This window comes from Chiroxiphia lanceolata, chromosome 3, assembly GCF_009829145.1.
Source record: "Chiroxiphia lanceolata isolate bChiLan1 chromosome 3, bChiLan1.pri, whole genome shotgun sequence".
Lineage (NCBI taxonomy): Eukaryota > Metazoa > Chordata > Aves > Passeriformes > Pipridae > Chiroxiphia > Chiroxiphia lanceolata.
In genome coordinates, this window is record NC_045639.1 from 67,168,925 (window position 1) to 67,191,036 (window position 22,112).

A 22,112-nucleotide genomic window follows, 5' to 3' on the forward strand; every position below is an offset into this window, starting at 1 on the left:
TAATTCATTATCTCCGTAATAGAAAATAAATGTACAAAACATTTGGTTTTTTATGAGGTAATGACCATCAAATTATGGCAGTCAAGGACTTTGAAAGCTATCAGAAAAAATGGCGCTTTATGTCAACATTTTGCAATCATCTGTTAAAAATGTTGTGTGTCTGCCTGTGACTTTAACAGTCTGCTCTGCAAAAGGATGTATGTGCTGGCCCAACTTTATTTTGCTTTTTACACCTGTTTTAAATACTTTCACACAGACCAATTTACGTAAACCCCAAAATCCAGACTATTACTGTCAACTAATCCTATGTTTATCAAACATGAAATAAAATTTACTGTTAGAAAAGAGATCCTTAACCACAGTCTCCCATCCTCCCTATTCCATGGCTTAATTACAATTGAAGACATTTATTCTCAAATGATTCCCAAAGTGTTGATTTCAAACTACACACAGGTACTGTCTAGCAAACTTTAAAATGACTAAATGGTAAATCCCTTTGATTGCAAGGTAACATGTATGGATTTTTGTTTGTCTACAAACAATTGTCTACAGTGCATTATAATATTGGGAAACCAGAAGTCCCTAAAACAGCTGTTTACACTGTCAGAAAAAAAATCTATGTCATACTGATGCAAAGTATCTGTGCAAAGGCAGTACACAAAGTGGAATAGTTTTAGACTAAGATCATTTAAACCAAGAGTGGGAGGTGAAAGAGTCATCCAGGGAGCTTGACATTGTAGATTTTAGGAGACACTCTCTGAGCTTCTTCACTGGATGATGAATATCTGTACGAAAACAAAACCTGCTTCATAAGATGAAATAAGTGATTCCCACTGTCAGCCCTACTGGCCTACCCTAGCCTGCTTTTCAGAAAGTGGAGTCAGGCATTGATCATGCTGCCAAGAGGGTGTCAGATGAAGGAATCACCTCTATAAGGCACTTCCATAATCCTTATGGTTTTTCATAATAAAAATTAAAAATGGCCAGATTCTATCTATCATGAAGATCTTTCTACATAATCATCCACGTGGAATATTTGCTTAAAAAGAAATTCCTCTTTCTCCAGAAATGATGGATAAAATGAAAATCCTTGGCTGAGGTAAGAGTAGGAAATTATTTCTCAGTGGTGACTTGTGTATAGAACAAGGTATTATACGCCTTCAAACAATGGACCTCCTACTGCCAGCTTAATACAGAACCCGTTTCTGATATTAAAGCATTAAGAGACTCCTGTCTCCCTGGAGCTATCGAAAGTTCTAGTTTTGAAAGCTAGAGTACAAAATACCACTATTTATTAGTTAAAATATTTCTTTTTCTTTCCTAAATAGCCAGAAAACACGGAAAACAGTGCCAATACACTTTAAAAAATCACTAAACAGCATTTGCCTTAAAAAGAATAACATTGCTTTTCAAGGCTATGGGGCACTGTGGGATATTGCAACAATATAAGGGCAGTCACTTTAGAAAACATATGGCAAACAGTTATGGACTTTATACCTCTTGAATAATGCAGTCTGCAGCCAGGGCAATCTTTACATGCCACTCTCTCATAAGCTCTGAGCAAAAATGCATTATTTTGTGGCCTCATGTTACAGAATATTTTCAGGCAGACTGATATGAAGAGTCACCATCTCTAGAATAATGGCAAAAAGCACAGCTGCATTACATAAAGGAACACCCTGAGTCACTGGAGGAGAAGATTACATAGACTGTCCTTTGCTGGTGCTGTTATTATTCTGTTTGTGCCTACTGAGAGATGTGACAAGAGGCCCCTTGTGGGCTTCCCCACAAAAGGCTTCCTGAGCCCTCTGTGAAGACAGTGCTGCCTCCCCTGCTGTGGCTGCAGGGCCAACTGGGAGGCCCAGTTAATGCAGGACATGGGTACATAATTTTAAGTTATGTGTTTGACACATAAGCCTTATTTCTGAAGTCCTCTTTGAGGCAACAGAAGACAGAAAGTAAAGACCTGAAATTTGGAAAACCCCATCAGAGTGAAATCCCTCTTCTCTGTATGTTTCCTTGTGCTGCTCTGCTCTGTTCTCCCTTCCCATCCCCTGGCTCTCCTAGACCCTCTGTGATTCATCTTTGTCTCACATACCTGCCCTTGTGCACCTCTACATTTAGGTCAGGAGATTTTCCTTCCCCCCATCTCCTCTGCTGCTCCTGGAAGGAGCAGTGGGCATCTGATCTTCAGTGTTCAGGGATAAAGATGCACTGGAAATCCACACCAAACAACAAAAGAAAAAGTCTTATTTAATCCCTGCAGTGACCTGTGGCTGGAGGAGTTCAGCACAGACCAAATCTGTGGAAAATATGACAGCTTTTGCAGAGTGAGGACCACAACCCATCTATTTGAGTAAGGACTCACAGGTGCAGCAAAAGACCAGGTTCCTCTTGGTAGAGTGAGCTCTTCATCAGACATCAAGTCTATGCATGAAAATACCAACAACTGTGCTGTCATGAGCTAAAGGATAAATCTAAAACGATTTTAAATTTAAATTTGAATCTACATTTAAATATGAAGATCCGATGATATAATGCAAGGTAAGATTGGTTAGAAGAAATGATGGGAACAATTAACATAGCCCAAAAGAGTAGCTATGCTTTCACGTTTTAACCTCACAGTTTGATGTAAAAAAAAAATAATTCCTTTCTTATCAAGGTAGCCTTCACTGGAAGAGGTAGTAACTGAAATACCTAGTATACAGCAGTTATAGTGATTATATTGTAGATTGAATTCAATGTGTTTTGGTCAAAAATTTAATCAGAATTTTCTAGAGTGGTATTTATGTTCTTCAATTGAGTGAATAAGGCAAGACTATTTAAATTATATATATAATAGTGCAATACAATCTGTTTCAAAATTTCCACATTTTTAATATATATTCTACAGTTTTACTAAAGGTCTTATAAAATATAAAAATAAAATATTATTATAAAATATAAAACTGGGTAGTATTTTGGTATTCTTCTGGTGGTAAAGACAGAAATCTCACATAAAAAGAATGATCTAAAAAGAAGTTATATGCCTTACACATGAAGGAAGGCACTGCCTTCCTGATACCAGTCCTCAGGCCTAAGAAGCTTCAGAATATAAATTAAAAAAAATAGTTATATAGGATCAGCCCTCATTCTCCACACAGTTCTGCAGCCCATCTCAGCAGTAGTCAAGCCCAGATGTCACAAAAGATGACAGAAGAAAACTCAAAGACAACAGATATGGGATCACAAGTCTTGCAATCCCTAGTAATCAAAGATGGTCTTCAGTCTAGAAGTATATTGTTTTATATCCTGTCCCCTTATTTTCTTTTCTAATTGGTCCTTTCAGCTTATAGAATTTTCCTGTATTCTTGGAAGGCTAGAGAAGAATGACTGAAGGAGCTAAAAAGCTTCTGCAGAGAATTGTTAAAATGTCAGAAAAGTCAGTTACCAGAAAATCATAAAAAACTGGAGGACTGAAAGAGTTTCTTAAATTGAAAGCTACATGATGCAGCAGAGGCACCATAAGCTGGACAGAAATTCAAGTTCAGGAATAAGGCAGACAGCCTGGAAATGCAACTGAAAGCAGGCTTTGAAAACCTGAGACTCTCTGCAGGAGAAGGAGAGTGGGTTTGTTTCTCTGGGCATAGGATAAAGGCACCACAATCTCACAGAAATGTGGCATCCACTGACATTCCATCTATAGGATTGTTTTCAGTCTGTACATATATACACACATATACATGAGGATATACATGCGTTTTTAAATATGTGTTGTAAATTCAGACACTGAAACAATCTGCAACACATTTTCAATTTATTAAAAAAGAAAACAAACAACAGATCAGAAAAGACAGTAACTGTGCCCGAGCTGGAAATAAAATATATATAAGTCTTATTAAAGATCAAGCAGAATTCCCTGTGCATACAGACTTATAGAAGGCTTTCAGGGAATTAAAGGTTATCTTTAGCATTTCAATTGTTATTTTGCATTGTAAAAAAATGTATTTGACAATGATCAGAGCTGGCAGTCACACTAGTAATTTGATATACATTAACAAGTGATGTGTTAAAGGGAAAGTTCTGTTGTAAAATTTTACAGAAATCTTCATGTGTTGCAGATTATCATATAAGTCACAACTGTATTTTCTGTTTATATTCCTTCAAGTCCTTACATTTATCATGGAATGATAAATTAAGATGGATGTAGCTGTTGAAAGCAAAGAAAATCCTTCATTGTCAACAAAGGATTTACACAAACATTTTCAACTTGATCCTTAGATCCTGCAGCTCAAGATATTATTAGTACTTTAAAGAACCATGTGAAGGATTTTCCTGTGTAAAAGAAAATATAACCTTGTGAATAACAAGTAAATTATGGGATATTTGTATTATGGGGTAAGTCTGGGGTTTTTTTATGTATAGCACTGTTCTCACAAATTATGTGCTTTGCTACATAAGTTCCCCCTAATTATAAAAATGGTTTTTCCAGGTAAAAATAAGTGCAGCTGTTCTAAAATCTGTAAAGATACACATAAACTGTTCCTCCACTTAACAGAATAGTACTTTGAAAGACAATAATGAAAAATTAAATAATTAACTATTGTGCTTTTCAGTGTCCCAGTTCAATAAAAAGCAGTCATGCAAATCTTTCAGGATTTCAAACAGTGTTTTGGTTGCTTTAAATGATGCACATCTTGAAATTCAAATGAAGTAGTGATGCAATTTTAATTGAGCAATTAAAATAATTTTTCATGGTTTCTAAATGGATTAGCTCTAAAATTACTTGTCTACTGAAAAAACACTTCTGCAGAGCAGTTACCCGATATCACATTTCCAGACAATGCCTCCTTTGTCATCTTGTCCTGTTTCTCGTTCTCCTTCAAATGTTTACTGAACACAGCTGCCTTTTGAACTCATTTACTGAAAAGAATTTATACGTCTGTTTAGTACTGTTCAAAACCTTTCCTTTAGTAAATCTGCAACAGAATTCCTGTTACAGATAAATAACATTTAACTCCAGTATACAATGTAACACTTGGGGTGTTTGAAATTAAGAACACATTCCATATTTTGTGCCTTATCCTTAAGCCCATTTATAACACAATTCCCTTGGAATAGAAGGAATTAGGGTATCATTAGGAATTTACTGCAGCTCAGAACTACCGATGAATTGAAGAACATGGCTGAAACTCAGACTTGGAGAAACGGACAGCAGTGATAAGCAGTTACTTCAGTTCACTTTCTGTAACACGTTTCTTCATGGAACAAGCTTTCTTTCACCTACTGAAGCTTTTCCGCCCCTAAATTATACTAGCAAAAGCTTGTGCTTAAAGAAAATATTTACTATGATGTTCACCTCTAGATCTTTCCTTATTCAAATTAAAAATAAGGAAATTTTCTCTCCCTGATGTGAAGCACAGTGGCCAAACTCTTCTGCTGGAAATCTATACTGGTAAAAGGAGGATAAAAACTAGAAACTGAAATTCTGAATTTTCAGTGGTTCTGATATGAAAGAAAGCCTTAAAAAAATTCTGGAAATTGGAAAACTGCTCCCCCTCAATGTATTAGAAGCTTCACTGTACCCTGTTTCAGAAATTAAATGTGTTCCTAGCTATCTGGGGTGACTGGGTGAAACTATCAGTGACTACTCTGAAGTTATATGGTTGTATACATTATTCCATGCATTTTCTCATATAAATACTCCTATTTTTGTGGTTTAAACTTCACATACTCTTAAACAAGCTCTTCACTACTTCAAAACATATCTCTAAAAGCCTGTCCTATGTGCATAATTCTTTGCTTTGAATGTTCTGGTTGGTCTTTCAGAAGAAACTTGTTACTGTCAATTGAACATAATTATATTAAAAAATATCCACTCTGAGGCTAGTTGTTTCAACAAATTATTTATCTGATGATTGCTTTAGTTATGTTTGTGTCCCTTATCTGTTTAGACAGCGAGGTGTCCAGAACTACATTTTATTTTGCATTTATAAGGTATTCATGTAATGAGTGATCAAGTGCTACGTGAGCCTCTTTGCAGTGCCAAGATATAAAGTGAGTGAAAAGCACTAAGTTAATAGGAGGACTCCAGAGAATGCTATTCCTGTTTAAAAGCATGAGAAAGAGACAGCTTCATGAAAATTCGTCCTTAAAATCTAATATGGTGATTAAGCCAATGCTACACAAAATGGAGACAGTAACTTGGTCTCCTTCTTCTATTCTGCCCTTATTTGCATGAAAAACCCAAATGCATTTTGGAGCTTTTTCGCTCTCTATTAAATTTATTGAAACTAGCCAATGGGTTTAAAAGTTGCTGGCTGGATTACTGACAGAGGGACACAGCAGGATTTCCTCAGGAAGTCAGGCTTATCAGACTGTTTAAAATAATCAAAAATGAACTACATTTAATTTTCAATTTGCATTGTATGAAACTAAATAAAATGGTTGCAGAACTGACTCTTTTTCACTCTTTATGATTTTACTCCCCTCCCTCCTTTCATATGAATAGTTTCAATTTCCCTTCTGAGATTATTTTTTCTCAGATTGTCAGCTTGGCAACGATTTGAACTAATTCTTTAAAAATCACACTTAAGATATTTCTTACTTATTTTCCTATATAAATATGTGAAACATTAAAATGTAGTTTCAGTATATATTTCTGCAGCTTGTTTTAGTTTTACTGTAAAAGTTCCACAAAGAGAATTTCTTTTGGGCTGGAATGCTGACTTTCCTGTCATAAAATGATAAAATATGGTTCAATATATGCTGCCTTATGCTATTTTGGATATAAGGTTAATTTTCAGGTAACACTTAATCATAGAGGCATTTACCAAAATATGGAAAAATTAACTATCTTCAGCCACATTGCTATTGTCATTTGTAGTTCAACAAACACTGTTCTTATAAAATTCTTATGTTACAACCGTAATTACCTAACGGACAACATTACCAAATGTGTCAGATTGTTTTAATTAAATTGAGTATAGGGGTACTTCCTTTTCACCTACTCTGTCATTATTTAGCCAAAGAAAACACATTTAATACTGTCGGATTTCCATCTTAAATCCTTTCCTTCAGTTTTGTAAATTTATTTGTACCATTCTCTGAATTTCCTTTAAATTCTTTAAATATTTCTGCTATATTTTTTCTGAGAACAAAATTTATTTTAGGTGCATGACCTTGTCATCACAATAAAGAAAAGGATTCTTTTTCATAAATATGAAATATCTGAGCACCAATGTAATTTTAATTACTGCCACAGCTCTGCCTTTTAAATGTGTTCAGCACTGTAATTCTTAATTGCTCTTCAGTCTTAACAGAATGCTAAGAGTGTAGAGTTCACTTTCCACCTCCATGCCAGCTGTTCTGTCGCCTTATTTCTCTTTTCTTTTTTTTTCATAAAGGTAAGCAGATGAGAAGAGGGTCACGGCTGAACTTACCAAGAGTTCGGAAAGGTCTTTGGTTTGGTGTATGGGAGAAGAAACCAGGTTTCAAAGCATTTGTGATCAAAATGTCAAAATACTCTTCGAAATCGTTCCTAGAAAGTAAAGGAAATTTGATTAGTTAAACTAATGAATTAGCTAACTACTAAATACTTTTTAAGACTTAAGAAAATATCAAAGCACTTCTTTAAGGCACTTGCTTCTATCACATTTTTTTCCCCAATACTTGTTCCATGTCACTATTGCCCTCCTTTTCCTGAGGCTGTCAAAAGGGAGTCAAACCTACAGTGCTGTATCTTTGAGATCACTCATTATTAGTAAAAAGACGTTCCTCGATCTCAGGAGAACATGTAATAGATGACATATCTTAATTTCAGATGGCAACATATGCATAGATATACACAGAAAGATATAAATGAGGGACTTTCTTCACAAAGAAGAATATATGAAGTGAAGCGATGGGATAGGGTGCAACTGAAGTCACTTAAACACAGGTGCTTACATGGTTGGTATCCATAATGTAGGTATGCACAGGTCTAATGGGTATCTAAGATGCCACTGGCAGACAACAGAGATCTAATTAACCAAGTCAATGAAGTCAATGAAGTGTGGTTTCACATACCCTAAAGTTGAAATGCCATTTTGATAGCTGAACTCCTTCTTCAGACTCCACTGGCTGCTCTCACTAAATCCCTGCTGGTTACAGGGAGGTTAGATGTGTTAGGTGTTACAAATAAACACCTACCAACTTTGAGTCTTAATCTGCCAGCTGAATCACACTACTAAATTCAGGTTTTTCAAAGCTCATTAGATCCCTATAAACAAATTGGTATTTGAACTGTGGAAATCCCATCAATTTAAATGGGATTGAATGCTTCAGCATGGTATGTAAGAAAATGTAAACATCCCTCCTCTATGATGTGTTTTATTTTATTAGAATTGTTTCATTGCTTAGGTGACTTTATTGCCTATAACATACAAAAATGACGGATACTCTTGCATGGAACAAAGAAATCACAGACGGCAAGTTGAGGATGACCATAGGCACTGACATGCTGTATTGGGTCTGGCTGAGCTGGAGTTCATTTCCTCATAGTAGTCCTCACAGTTCTGTGCTTCGCATTGGTAGCTAGAAGGGCACTAATAACACATCAGTGTTTTGGCTACTGCTGAGCACAGCATCACCACTGTAACATTCCTTCCTCAATAGAGGGTAAGATCCCGGGAGGGGACACAAGTAGGCCAGCTGACCCAAACTAACCAAAGGGGTATTCCAGACCACGTGACATCAGCTCAGATATTAAAGCTAAGGCAAGGAGCAGGAAGGGGGGCATTAATTGTCTCCAATGGCTGCCTGCTGAGGAACTGTTACCCGTGCTGAAGCCCTGCTGCTAGGGAGAGGCCGACCATCGCTGCTCATGGGAAGTAGAGAATAACCATGTTATCCTTCACTTTTGCTTTAAATAAACTGTCTTATCCCAACCCACAACTTGCTTTCCACCTTACTCTCTTCCCTGTCTGGCTGGGAAGGGGAGTGATAGAGTGGCAGGGTGGGCACCCGGCTTCCAGCCAAGGTCAACCTGCCACACATGCTATCAGCAGCAGAGGAAGTTTGCTGGAAGTAAACTATAACTGTGTCACTTTCAAAAAATCCACAATCCTACATGGGACTGAGATATCTTAACTCAAAAACTGAATGCTCTCCCTATGAGCTTATCTTCAAGCTTTTGTTTTGTGCTCAAAATTACATTCCACTCTTAAAATAAAAGTCCTTTAAATTTCCTTCCTCTAATTAAATTTTAGCTTTGTCTGTTTTTCTACATTTGTGACCATATGCAAACCTTTACCTTTTTGAAAGAAGCAACATCAGATATGATAATGTTGTGTTTTAAAAATGTGCTTCTGCGTGGAAAATTCCAGAAGCTGAGCGAACAGGCATGGTTCTTCTGTTTTGTGAGAGACGTGTTACATTACTATGTAACAATACACATAAATCAAATCTGTTCCAGTTACTATCTGGTAGAGTGGCCTGTGGTTACAGTGAACAGCTAAGACAAAGGGTAGGATGTATCTCACATAACTTTAACCATCTAAAAATTGCACACTGAATTCACAGATAGGGATTGACACCACAGACAGAGCCAATGGAGAAACAGTCACATTCTTAGAAGGTAATTCATCCCACTTGTTTCAAACATAATTCTACAGAATGAATTGCCAAGGATACAGAATGAATTGCCAAGGATGAGCCCAGTGTTTTCTCTCCAGTAACCACAGAGGGAAACTAAATGACCAGCTTCGAAAAATTTTCAGCTTTTAGATGGCTAACATTCCTGAAAAGGTGAAATGACTCCTGACTTCAGTGACTATGTGATGATTGACTTGTCTTTAAGTGTGCTCCTGCCAACACTTAAACATTCAGTTAAGCGGACAAGCATTCTCATGACAGGTAAGACTGAAAAGTCACACCGTGACGCTCCTTGTGTGAATGAACTGGCACTTGCTTCTGTAGGTTTACATGCCTTATACACTGGTCCCAGCAGTATGTGTGTGCTCTGGCTGGAAAACAGTTCTAATTTTATTTCGAAATGAAATTTTCTCTTACGCTTCCTCTGCCTACCAAAATGTCTTTTAGCTAAGGACAATTTGGCCAGATGAACACAACTGGGATATTTTGATTATTAAACAGGTAAATGATACACTGAAGCATTAATTTCCCAGCACAGATTTTATGAAGACAATAATTTCTTAGCCAAAAAGGAACTTAAAAAAGTGCAAAAAAGTAAACAGCTACAAGGTAAGGATATTAGGAGTCGGAGGCTAAAATTTTACATGCATCCCTGTTTATCATTAGGGTTTTTTTATTTATTACTATACAGTTTTGGACTTCTCAGTATCACATTGATTAACTGAAAGAACTAGGGATAGAAACTAATAAAGGACTATGTAGATGCAATTAGTAAGGGCTGATGTGAAGAATAAAATGCAGTTAGCCTGGTCAAATTAAAGTTAAGGGCAGAGATAATAGGTATGAACCTAAACTATATTCCAGTACAGCAAAAAGCAGCACAGGTAAGTAGAGTCTTTTTGTCTGTTACAAGAGGCATGGAACAAACAAAACTAATAAAAGCTTAAATTTTTAGGAAAAAACTCCACTTCAGTAATGTCTAATGGACAGTGGAGTACTCCAGAAAACACTTGGAAGCCACGCTGCATGAGTCACTGGAAAACACGATTGTAATAAATACCACAGAACATCCTACACTTATGTGGAAAGACAGAGTGATGCAATATCCTTCTAGCAGAACATCTCTTTCTGTCTTTTGAAAGGCAATTGATCGGCTCTGATACCTTACTTACTGTGTTCCAGCAGGATTTCTACAGCTGCCTGAAACAGCTGAAACACTATTCACCAAGGAAAAGAAAGTCAAAATCAGTATATGAGGCCAAGAAGTTTCTTTTATACTGAATTTTCATTTAGAAAACAGCTAGATCGGTCTACACAAAAGAGTTAATTCACAGGCATCTTACTCATAAGGAGAACTGCTTTTTGTGAGGAGGTAGATTTGCCCTTCAAACGAGTAAGTATAATGTTCATGTGAGGCAGTGAGAACTGGCACAGCGAATGCTTCATTTAGCATTTAGCCTAGAGAGTACAAAAGGGAAGTGATACTGGCAGGACTGGTTTTGGAGGATAGCTCTGTTTTTTACCTTACCACCTGTTTTCTTACTGTGTTGCCATATTCACTCTGCTGATCCCTGGCATATCCTGTGTTAGCCAATGTTGGCTCACATTGAAATACTTTGTTTCTTAGATTAATAATAAATTAAAAGTCTCACCCTGTCACCCACCTAACTATTTGCATCACTGATTAATTTTTTTCTAGGTGTGTAAGTGATGGTTCTATTGAATTTCACTGAATTTGACTTGACCAGTCATGTTCTTTACCTTACACTAAAAACAGCTGTTGTGATAAGTAACTACAATTTCAACTAGTTGCCAAGTGTAAAGAACTGCCTGTTTTATTTTTTCTGCTGTGATCTGTAAACGCACGTTTCTCACGCACAGCCATCTTTTGGAAACCACCAATAGAAGAAGTATTTGTAAGCTTTTCATGTGGATTTGCTACAAGGAAATGAAATAGTACTACTAGCTGCACTTACTGCTGGAGAAGCACAGAAAGGAAGTGGCTTAAATAAGACAGTCTAGCAAAAGTTTATGATAAAACTGGGATTCAGATGATGTACTGCGTGTTGGCCCGACATATTCAATCCCATAGTGATGCCCTCAAAAAGATGCAGCATATAAATGTGCTGTGGGTCAGATACAGCTCACAGGCTCAGAGATGCACTATTTTGTCTCAGCTACCCCATCACACTTTACCAGAGAGGGGCCCACCAGAAATCTCAGAACCAAGTAATTCACAATACTTTAAGAAACTCCAATTAGCTTCCCAATAGCTCAGGCTTATCTCCATTTGCTGTCTGGTAGATATAATTTGAAATGGACCTTGCACTTACCCAAGAACATGTTCACACAGGAGCCTGCAATAGTCACTGTGAGAACTTGTAATTAATAGCAGAATCTTCCCAGCATTTTTCAGTTGTTTCAGCCACTTTTTTACAGACTCCGGACATCTCTGTAAATATTTGTCTGGATGATTTTTCACTTCTGGGAAATATGTCCCACAGTCTTCTAAAAAAATTAAAACATAATTACGTTATCCAATCCTGCTCACAAACCACTTAATCCACACAACAAATATCCTTTTATGTGCAGAAAACAAATTTAAAAAGGTAAAGAAAAGTTTAAAATTTTCCCTGGGCTGTAATGTAATATTAACCAAAAAACCCAATCAAACCAAGAGGATATACTGTAGCACAAATAAATTTGCATGACTTTTCTCTTTTATTATGGAATTGTCATAGTTATTTTGTTTTATGTTCTTTTGCTCATAACAGTTAATAATACAGAATTTACAGATTATAGTTTTATGCAGGAAATAATTATTTCTTGTTGTCTTTGCTCAATTTTTGGATCCTCAATTTGTGATTGTAAAATGAGTTTACTGTTTAGACAGTGGTAAGGACCTGAAATTCCCAAGAACACCTTTCAGTTACTTCTGACACTTTAGTTTAGCACTGTCCGATCAATAACATTCATTTTGTAATTTTTGCTTGTTTCACCAATAGCACTTTATCTATGAGAGACTGATAAAACTGGCAAAGATTCATAAGTATTTTGAATACTTGGAACAGACGCAAAAACCCCCTGAGTTCCAATTCCAGCTTCAATAATGTTCTTTTTGCCAAATAAAGCTGTAATAGAATTTTGCAAATACACTTGGAATGCAAGATTTCTACAAGTGTACAACAACACTAACTTGGCAGTAAAAGTTACCTATTCATTTAAGTCATCAATAAATATTTATCTTTTTATAGCCCATAGTTGCTTTACCAAGATTTCAAATTAAACTTACCTATGTATTTCCTCTCAAACCCTCTATAACCAAAACTGTCAAGCTAGTTAAAGGTTTAAAAAGAAATATAATAATTGCAGAGACAGAAATGATACCAAGTATTTGGCTCTCAGTCTGTCTGTGTTATAGTATAATGAACATCATCATAGATTATTTTTCTTCCAGCACTTGTTCTATATGCAACTGTCTGTGGTCAACTTTGCTGAATGATTTAATAAATCCCAGACATTACTTAGCCTTCTGGTATGTGAGTAATGCTGTTCTGTAGTTTGAAAAAATAAGATTTAAACCACTTGAACTTTAGCTATTTAATGAAAGAGAACATGTATGTTTGAACCAGTAGTATCAAAGAAAGACTGAAAGATGCTAAACATAACACTCTTTCATACATTACACAATCAAACATCTACAGATGGTAGGGAACAAAAGTCTTCCAAAAGAAGTTTCAAATTGGCTGTTATCCCTCCAACTAGACAGAAGCAAAAATGTATTATTCTGCACTACGACTTGACAGATTTCTTCCAAAAAAGTGGACTACTATATCTGAGGAAAGTCTCAAACAAAATCTCCCAACTCACAACCATGTCACTGTTCCAGTTCTTCATTGTATTTAGGTCAGGCTGTGTAACAGCATGTACCAGTGGAATATGAGCCTGTTCCTGCAGCCGGTATTATGGGATGCCATGACATTTGCCTTGAGAGCTAGCCAAGAACGATGATTTTTTTGATTAAAGAAAACAGGTTGACAAAGGAAGGTTTCCTGTTGTGTTTTCCCTCCTTCTTTCCTGAGGCGTGAATATTGTTTGGGATGAGCAACAGAGTTTCTAGGAGCAGAAACTGCATTTTTTTTTCAGTATTATCATTAGTAATTATATTTTATATGTTATGCTATGACAATTTTTCTTCTTTGGTGTTTTGGAAAGCACATAACACTAGATGAGAAAGAAGGGGGACACAAACAAAGCAGGTTTGGCATTAACTCTCACAAGTTCAAACAATTAAAAGAAAGATGGCAAGGTTCATTTATATAACCAGTGACCTACACTCTTTTTACTCTCAAACAAAAAGATCTGTTTTATATGGACTTTACTCTTGGACACTCTGTTTTTCTTTCCTTATGACGTGCTTTCCATCCTCCACGACCATTCTTTGATGCACAATTTAAAGACTTTCAGTTAATTTAATCAACACTGTCCTCTTTGTCCAAAACCCGTGCAATATCTTCAATGTGATAAATTTATTATATTTGGCCTTTGAATACCATCTGCACTGGAAAAGGCCAACAACTCTGGATTCAACACATGAGCTGAAAGACAGTCTTATTCTGGCTTTCTATCCAGGCCCTGAAGCCCAGCTGTTAATTGAAGACAAGCAATGAATCAGTTCTTGACACTGGGATCTGAAGTTTGCCTCTGGGCTGTTTGCCATATTAGGCAGAGGTAGCTCAGAAGAACCCTCATTAAAGCATACTCTACTGTAATTAGGCAAGCATGGCCCAGGAAAGTAGAGTTTGACTTAATTCCTAACATACCTACTGCATCTGGTGAAGACAGTTGGTGGAATACATACTCATATCTGTAAATAAGTTTAACCACCAAAACCTGCAAGATTGGATTGAAAGCCAAATAAAAGCTGAAAAACTTGCTAGTTTTGAGGAGTACAGAAGAGACACAGGCATCTTGTTAGCAAAAAATGTTGTGAAAGCTTTAACATGTGATGGAGAAATAGCATCATGTCGAGACTTCAAAATAAATGGAATGATTTGCTAATGACAAAGGAAGCATTGTTTTCCCAATATGCCATATGTTGCATTTTGTTTTTCTATATCAGGCAAAACATAAAAATCAGAAGAAAACTCTATCAAGCAAAGCATCAGTGAGAAATCAGAAAAGAATTAATTGTAACAGAGCCAACAGAGGAAAGGTAAAAGTGAGTTAATAGTAATAAGAATGACTTCTGTGCAACTTGCATACAGCTACACTCTTGAAAAAGAAAACAATAATTCTTCAGAAAAACACCATTCTTGAGAAATAAGAAATTTCTCTAGGTTGCAATACTTCCCTGATAATGCTTATGGGCCATCCAAACGGCAAAATACTCTTAAAAATGAAACTATAAGCACGCTTTAAAAGTTTGGTTGGTCCACAAATTCACTGTATCAAAATGAGGGATTATTGTCACCACCAGATATACAACTGACAGTTTGCTATCAGTACAGTGCCTAAAATAAAATCTCTACATTTTTGTCTCTCTGTTTTGTGAATATCACTTAACATACACCTTTATGGATATTGACATGTATTAATGCATACCCACAAATCAGTGAAAACAAAACAGTAACAAAACAACTGTCTCAATTTTCACCTCAAAGTCTACTGTTTGCAGTTACCTTCAAGCATGTCAAAGCCTACACAAGTAACCTCTGGCTCTTTGGCAATGTGAACACCTACTATATGAGAAAGTATTTAATAAATAAAATTGAAACAAGAAGACCATGACAATCAACATAACAATCAACATATTTACCCCCTGTGATTTTATGAGAAAATCCAATGACGTGGAGCAGAAAATCAAAATCTAAGCATTTTATGCACAGCTTTGGAATTTATTACATATATATATGTTGCCACGGAGCAAATGCAATTTTTTTCAATTTCCATTCTTGTTACTAAACAACTTGGAGTTTATCTGAAATCTCTGAAATAGAGCCTGGGATAGCAAATTATCAACTACCCTCCATAGGCACTTATAATCATCTTCCAAATACACTTTCAAAAATAATAATTGCCTTTGCAGTCCCACTTTCAAAAATAATAATTGCTTTTGCAGTCCATCGAGCATCCTTTCAGAAAAATATATTTCCTTTTTAAGCAGAAGATAGAAATATAAGCAATTAAAAAGAGTTGTCTAGAACTACATATTAAAGTCCTGCCAAAACCTCTAATCAGGTTGACATCCTGTTGTATTTTCAAAGCAATATAATTTATTTCTTCTATGTATATTATCAGAGGCTCCCTTAGTGTCCAGTTTGGAGTTTATTTTTTCTTGTATCATCTGACATTATAATTTAATCAGGATGTCTTTGCATAGTCTTGCCTTGCAGTTTAATTGCACCTAATATAGTTGTGATGGCAAGTGTGATGGGGATTATATATAGCTGGAAATGCAGAACCCCCAGACCAAACTCAAAAAGAGTCTGTACAATGCTTGTCATGACTTCCAGCACAGACAATAATCCAGTCCTTATTCCAACCGCCCTATTCTATTACAGTTGCAAAATTACTTTATTGAAGTATGCAGTTCGATGTTTTAATATAATACCTGTATTTGTGGAAAAAATAATTGTGGATTTCTCTTGTGCTCTGTATTATACCACTTCTCCTTCGTAGGATCAGTTTACACCTACTGGCTCTGGACTCCTTTGGACTCAATGTCTGTAAATGTGCACTGCCAGGACACTGCAGTTTTCATCCCTTAACTATTATCTGGATTATAAAATGGGCAAATGTTCAAGAGGCACGTTTCTGGCAAGATTTCAGTCCAGAACTAAAACACAGGAACATAGGGAATTTTTGAATATTGCCACTGCTTCTAAGGGGCACCTACTTGATTGAATTAAAAGTAATTTATCCATTACTTACACGATTTAGCTAAGCAGAGAGGTATGAGGCTGAAAAAAAGTCCCTAGAATTCAGCCAAGAAAAATAAACTTTCAGCTGCCAATTAGTAGCTTGTATTTAGTGGCTTTAACAATCTCTTACAATGAAACTATTATTTGAGAATGTGACTTTCTTTCTTTTAAACTCCAAGGCAATGTGATAGCTTAGCTATCAATACCCATAGCCAGATTCTCTGCAGCTCTGACACCAGCAGGGAGCTCTTCTCTAATTTTTATCTGAATGCAGGCTTGTTGGTAACAGTTATCGATTTGACTAACAGAGTAAAGCTGCAATAATGTGCTACAATTAGCAATGATACAGACAACTATATTCACCGTATATTGCTATACCCCCCATCTTACTGTACTTCAGGTTTTTAGAGTGAAGAGACACCTCTTTGACCATTGTTGCTGTCTTTTTCTCTTGTCCAAATAAACAAATCTAACAAGTATCATGAGCATTAAACGGAAACATGAGAAAAATACCTTAATCACAGAAGGTTTTGCAAAAGAATTTAAATTTAATCTAATGAAGGCAAGTAGAGGAGAAAGGGGGTGATGGTTAAAATTACATTAGACAAGTAGTCTTTCTTTTCCTTTCATTTAAGCTCAGTGTGTATTCTAGTAGGAGCAGCAGAAGCAAAATGAGAGACACAGGGAAGGAAATGTTAACATAAGATAAGAAAACCAAATGAAGTATGAAGCAGGGATGACTGGACAAAATATGGTTACATTCTTGAGGCCTGGTATGAGGCAGATATCAGGAACAGGGAGCAGCAGGAAGAGATAAATCATCCCTCTCCTTCCTCCAGGAGATAAACATTTAAAAACAGAATAAAAGGATGACAGTCTAGGAAGATAAGAGGTTAGGAAGAGGCAAATGTCATAGGAGCAAAGATGTAATGTGACGGATGTAAACAATTCTGTACTTTTCTGTTTCCTGCAATTGCCTCAATTATTTACTGTACAGTTTCTTAACAGACCAAAGGGTACAGGATCCTGCTCCAGTTCAGGCTGTAAGAATACCAGCTATTTGCACCTCTTTGTTAAGCAGGAGCAAACATGAAAAGAGGATACCAAGTTTGGAGACAAAGATGATGTTAGTATTACGGTACCAAATCTGAAAAAAGAGATAAGCAGTATTTCTGTGAGAAGAGAGGGGGGGAAAAAAGGAGTATGGATGGGTTGGCCAGTGAAGAGCAGAAATTCAGAACTGACATGTCTGTGAGTTGCTGCTGGTGATGAGATGGAACTCGGCATCATGATGAACCTCTCTGCTTGCTGTAGCTAAGAATTATCTTATGTGCCCAGATATATGAGTAGCTGTTTGCAAAACAGAGTATCTTTCAAGCTTCTCTTGTATGTATAAATGAAACAGAATGGGAAACAAAAAGGGAAAAAAAATACAAAAATCATTGCATCTATTAATAACGCATAGCCATAAATAGGGAACATGTATCAGTATGTCAAATCAAATTAAAGAAAAAATTTTCTCCTATGTTCTCAGAAAAGTTGGGATTTTTATGATCAGAAACAAAGTGCTTTGCACATGGCACTTCAATTTTGAACAATTCAGTTATTACCAGCAGAAATACAAGATTAACTGATCTCCATTCACCCCTTTTGCCTGTGCATCAGTTAAAGAAGAGGTTTACCACTCATGTAACATTAACCTGCAGAAACAGATTGCGTTTTCTAAAATAATAAACTGTTTTCCAGTGATGACAAATCTATTGTCACCTTGATTAATTTCAAGGGGGTGACCATAAGGTAAAAGTCTGTGGTGGGCTGGGAAAAACATGACTACTTGGATTAATAGTGACTGCGGGGCTAAATAAACATTTAATATACTGAGGGAAACACTTCACCAGAACACACACACAAAACATGACCTCCACAAATATTTCATGGGTCACTTCCTATTCTACTAGTTTTCTACTCCTGTGGCCTATGAGAAATTTACTGCAAAATTTAAAAATCAGTGGGAAATTACCATAACTATTCTGCAAATCTTTACCTATACTCAGACTGCATATATTTGTCATACATGCTTGCCATAGAAGTATATTTGAGATTATTCTTCTAAATACATTACAACTACTTGCACTGAACACCTACTTTCCCCAAGAAACTTTCCATACTTACATGCCTGTTAAACTCTACATGGGGTTAATTCACATAGCCTTAAAATACATCCCCTGGCAAACATCTTAAAACCCCTGTAAAACAATTTAGGACAGAAGGAGGAAATTGTTTTGTTCAACTGAATACAGCTAAGTAGGTGGGAAATGGGATCTGTTCAGGATGTTGCTGCAATTTAATAGAAATGCTGGCACCTAATTTGACAAGAAATAAAATATTAGAGTACCTTTTCATTTATACATCTGATGAGAGTTACTTGAATCCATTGTCTTGCAGGAAATGTGCTGTTATGTTTGGTGTGGAAATGAAATGCATAATGAGGAAATAAAATGCAGTCCATAGGTATTTTATAACACCCAGACTACACTTTGCTGATAAACTAAATATCCTACTCAACTTAAATGCTCAACCAAGAAGACATTACAGGTAATCCCTGCTTCTGACATCTCAAATTAAAATAGCTCTGGGGAAGAGCTACTTGAAGCTTTGACTCTTTTTGAAGCTTTGAATGTGCCAGCTGCTTTGAGAAACTTGTTGCAGTAAGCATGAAGTTAAAGTTCTCAGGTATATTTTTCCTGGAAGCATCAGCATCCTATACCTCTTATATATTCACATGTACATACTAATACACACAGAGGTATGTGTATAAATATATATAGTAAAGAAAACCCCTATATTTAATAAAATCAGAAATAAATCTTTTTCTGTCTCCCAAGGAACTGTGCATGGACAGTTGGTGTCAATTCTAGCCTCTGGGTCTACAGTTGCAAATTTGCCATATGGGTACAGATGGATCAAGAGCTGTAAGTACACTCCAGTTTTACCTGCTACCCAACATTCCCCCACATATGCCACATCCACACTTTAACAACAATCTGATGGGCAATGGGAAACCGCAAGCAACAAGCACTACAAGATCGGGGTAGGGGGAAAGAACTATGTTTAAAATGAGGTATTTTAAATTGCATCAGAAAAACATATCGGAAAATAAAAGATAATACCTAAGAGTGTGACAATAGAGGAGTTCTGCAACAGGCAGATATTTATGATCAGCCTGCATATACAGAAAGTTACAAGTCATGTCCTTTCTGTAATCTCATTATTTTTGTAACTTACAAGTAGTGTTCAGTAATAACTGTCGGTGGTGTATGACTCTCTGTTACATTTACCATCACACTTGAATATATACAACGAAAGCTTTACTCTTTTTACATTCTAGCTATCCTGTTAATACAGCTCTCAAATCACACATATACCAACTATTTTTCATGGTTCTGCCCTGCAGAGCTTCATAAATCTTGCTGAGGCTGCAGAAGGGTCCATTTCCAGTCCCCATATATTGAAGAAATATTAACAGGAAGAGGTACCAAGAAGGGCCATCAGGATAAGATTCAAAGAGCTTAAATGACTCAGACCTCGCAGTGAGACGCCGTACAAAAGGCGTTCCCTGATCTCTAAGAAGGCAGCACAGCTGGAGGAAACAAGGCTTCCGTGTGTGCGGATTTCTTTGCTATACGGACAGTTCAGCCATACGGTACTGGAAAGAGAGAGAGCAACTTCCCTGGGCGGGAGCTCATCCTTCCAGGCGCTATTTCCCTCTCCGGTCCATCGGGCGGCTGGTGCCATCTAGTGAAAAGGAGGGAACCGCGAGCTCGCCGACACCGGCATTGCCAGTGCCCGGAGAAGGATGCCTCGGTGGGGTCTTCACCCTCAGCTCGACGCACCTCAGCCTCCTTGTTATCAGGAACCATCAAAGCATGTGTGTAAGGAGTACAAATCCCTGATATTTTCTGGACTGGTCCTTTTTGTGGTTTGGTTGTGTTTGTGGTGTTTTGGCTTTTCTCCCCCCCCTCCCCCCGCATTTTTTTTTTCCTTTTCTCTATTTATTTGCCTCCGTGAAGGCAGATGGGACTTGGGAAACCTTCTTAAATTTCTAGACAAAACTTTTAAAAGACAGAACAGAACTGAAACATGCAGTTCCACTGAAATGACCTCAAACAGCAAGCGTCAGAAGTCAGGTGTGGGTATGGGGGAAGGCTTGATGGAAAAGAGTGACTGACTTGACAGTTTAAAGATTATTTCCATACGAAGGAAATAATAACAACAATCTTCAAACATGTAGAAAGCTTATGCTTCTGGTAAAAAAAGAAAAAAAAGAATAATGTGTCGTCTGAGACCACAGTCAATGAGCCAAGAAGCAGTAATCTTACACTTCTGTAAACCTAGATTAGAAATGATATGAAAGTTTCTGATTTTAATGGTATTGATGCACTGGAAAAGCTGCCAAGGAGGTTGTATGATCTTTGTAAGTGGAGGTTTTCAAAAAGAGGCCAGAAAATTATCTGTTAGGGACACCTAACCCATCCCTTTGGCAGTGCAAAATGCAAGATATCTTCCATCGTTCTTTAATGTACTGTGATTACATATTACTGATGGATATGCACCTCCCTCTCCATCCATTGCTTTAATGAGTGATGCTAGTGTTCATATTTGTCAGCATCACCTATGAATAATGATGCCTATGGTCACATCAGAAAAATTTCCTAGTAGGCAGTAAAAGGAATGCATTCAGCCAGGAGCAGCAGCACAGCTCTGTTAATAACATATTTTTTGCCAGTCTGAACAATACACAAACAAGAGGTCTAAAACTTCATCCAGACAAAGTGACTGCTGACTGCTGACTTCATGCTACTTTCATTGCAGACCATTCCTCTCCCATTTATACCAGCTTATTTGCCATAGGAAGGCTGAGAGAGGAACATTCAATTTCTAATGCTGTTCTTACAAGCACAAAGACCTGTTTATTTTATAGAAGAGTGATCAGCTTGAGAACAAAGAAAAAAAGCTGCTTTCCAGAAATTAAACAAGGTGTGCAGTCTCCATTAAGAATGTTCCAAAAATCGCAAAAATTGTGCAAAGCCTATGTGTTGAGTTCACCACTCTCTTATGGAGAATGGAAAGGAAGAAATTAGTTAAAATTACACCTAAAGCACTGTTGGGAAGGTCCTTGCTGGTCAATCTGTCAAGAAAATTTGAGTTTAGAGTCCAGACAGATCTATTTAAAAGTTATGAAGAAAATTTTTCTGAGTGATCATTTGTGATTCTGTATTCTTTTCTCTCCTGGTTTCATTCTTCATCTGTTTAAACGTTATCCAAACAAGGGCAAACAGATGAAAAGTAAACTCAATGTGAAACAGAACCCAAATGAACAGTGAGGAACCCAAAATAATTCCAGGAGTGAGCATGAGGAGGAAATAGAGTTTCTGTAAGTGTAATTGTGCAAGAAACAATTATTTTTTAGCTTACAAATTTCTGTGGGATTCTAGATTTTTCTCCCATCCTGCATCAGGATTAAACTGAAGCCCTTAAAAACAGAAAAAGAAATAAGGGAGAAACACTCATGCATAT

The 22,112-nt window shown here is 36.7% G+C and overlaps 1 protein-coding gene across 2 annotated transcripts in view; it reads right to left on the reverse strand.

The window, feature by feature from the left end:
- NT5DC1 (5'-nucleotidase domain containing 1) overlaps positions 1-22,112 on the reverse strand; it is a 138,973-nt gene that overhangs the window by 39,127 nt on the left and 77,734 nt on the right. For both annotated transcript variants that reach the window (XM_032682472.1, XM_032682473.1), the window contains 2 exons: positions 11,946-12,120; positions 7,422-7,519 (listed from right to left, as the gene is read on the reverse strand). In XM_032682472.1, the coding sequence (XP_032538363.1) occupies positions 7,422-7,519; positions 11,946-12,120 (273 nt within the window). The remainder of the gene's footprint in view (positions 1-7,421; positions 7,520-11,945; positions 12,121-22,112) is intronic.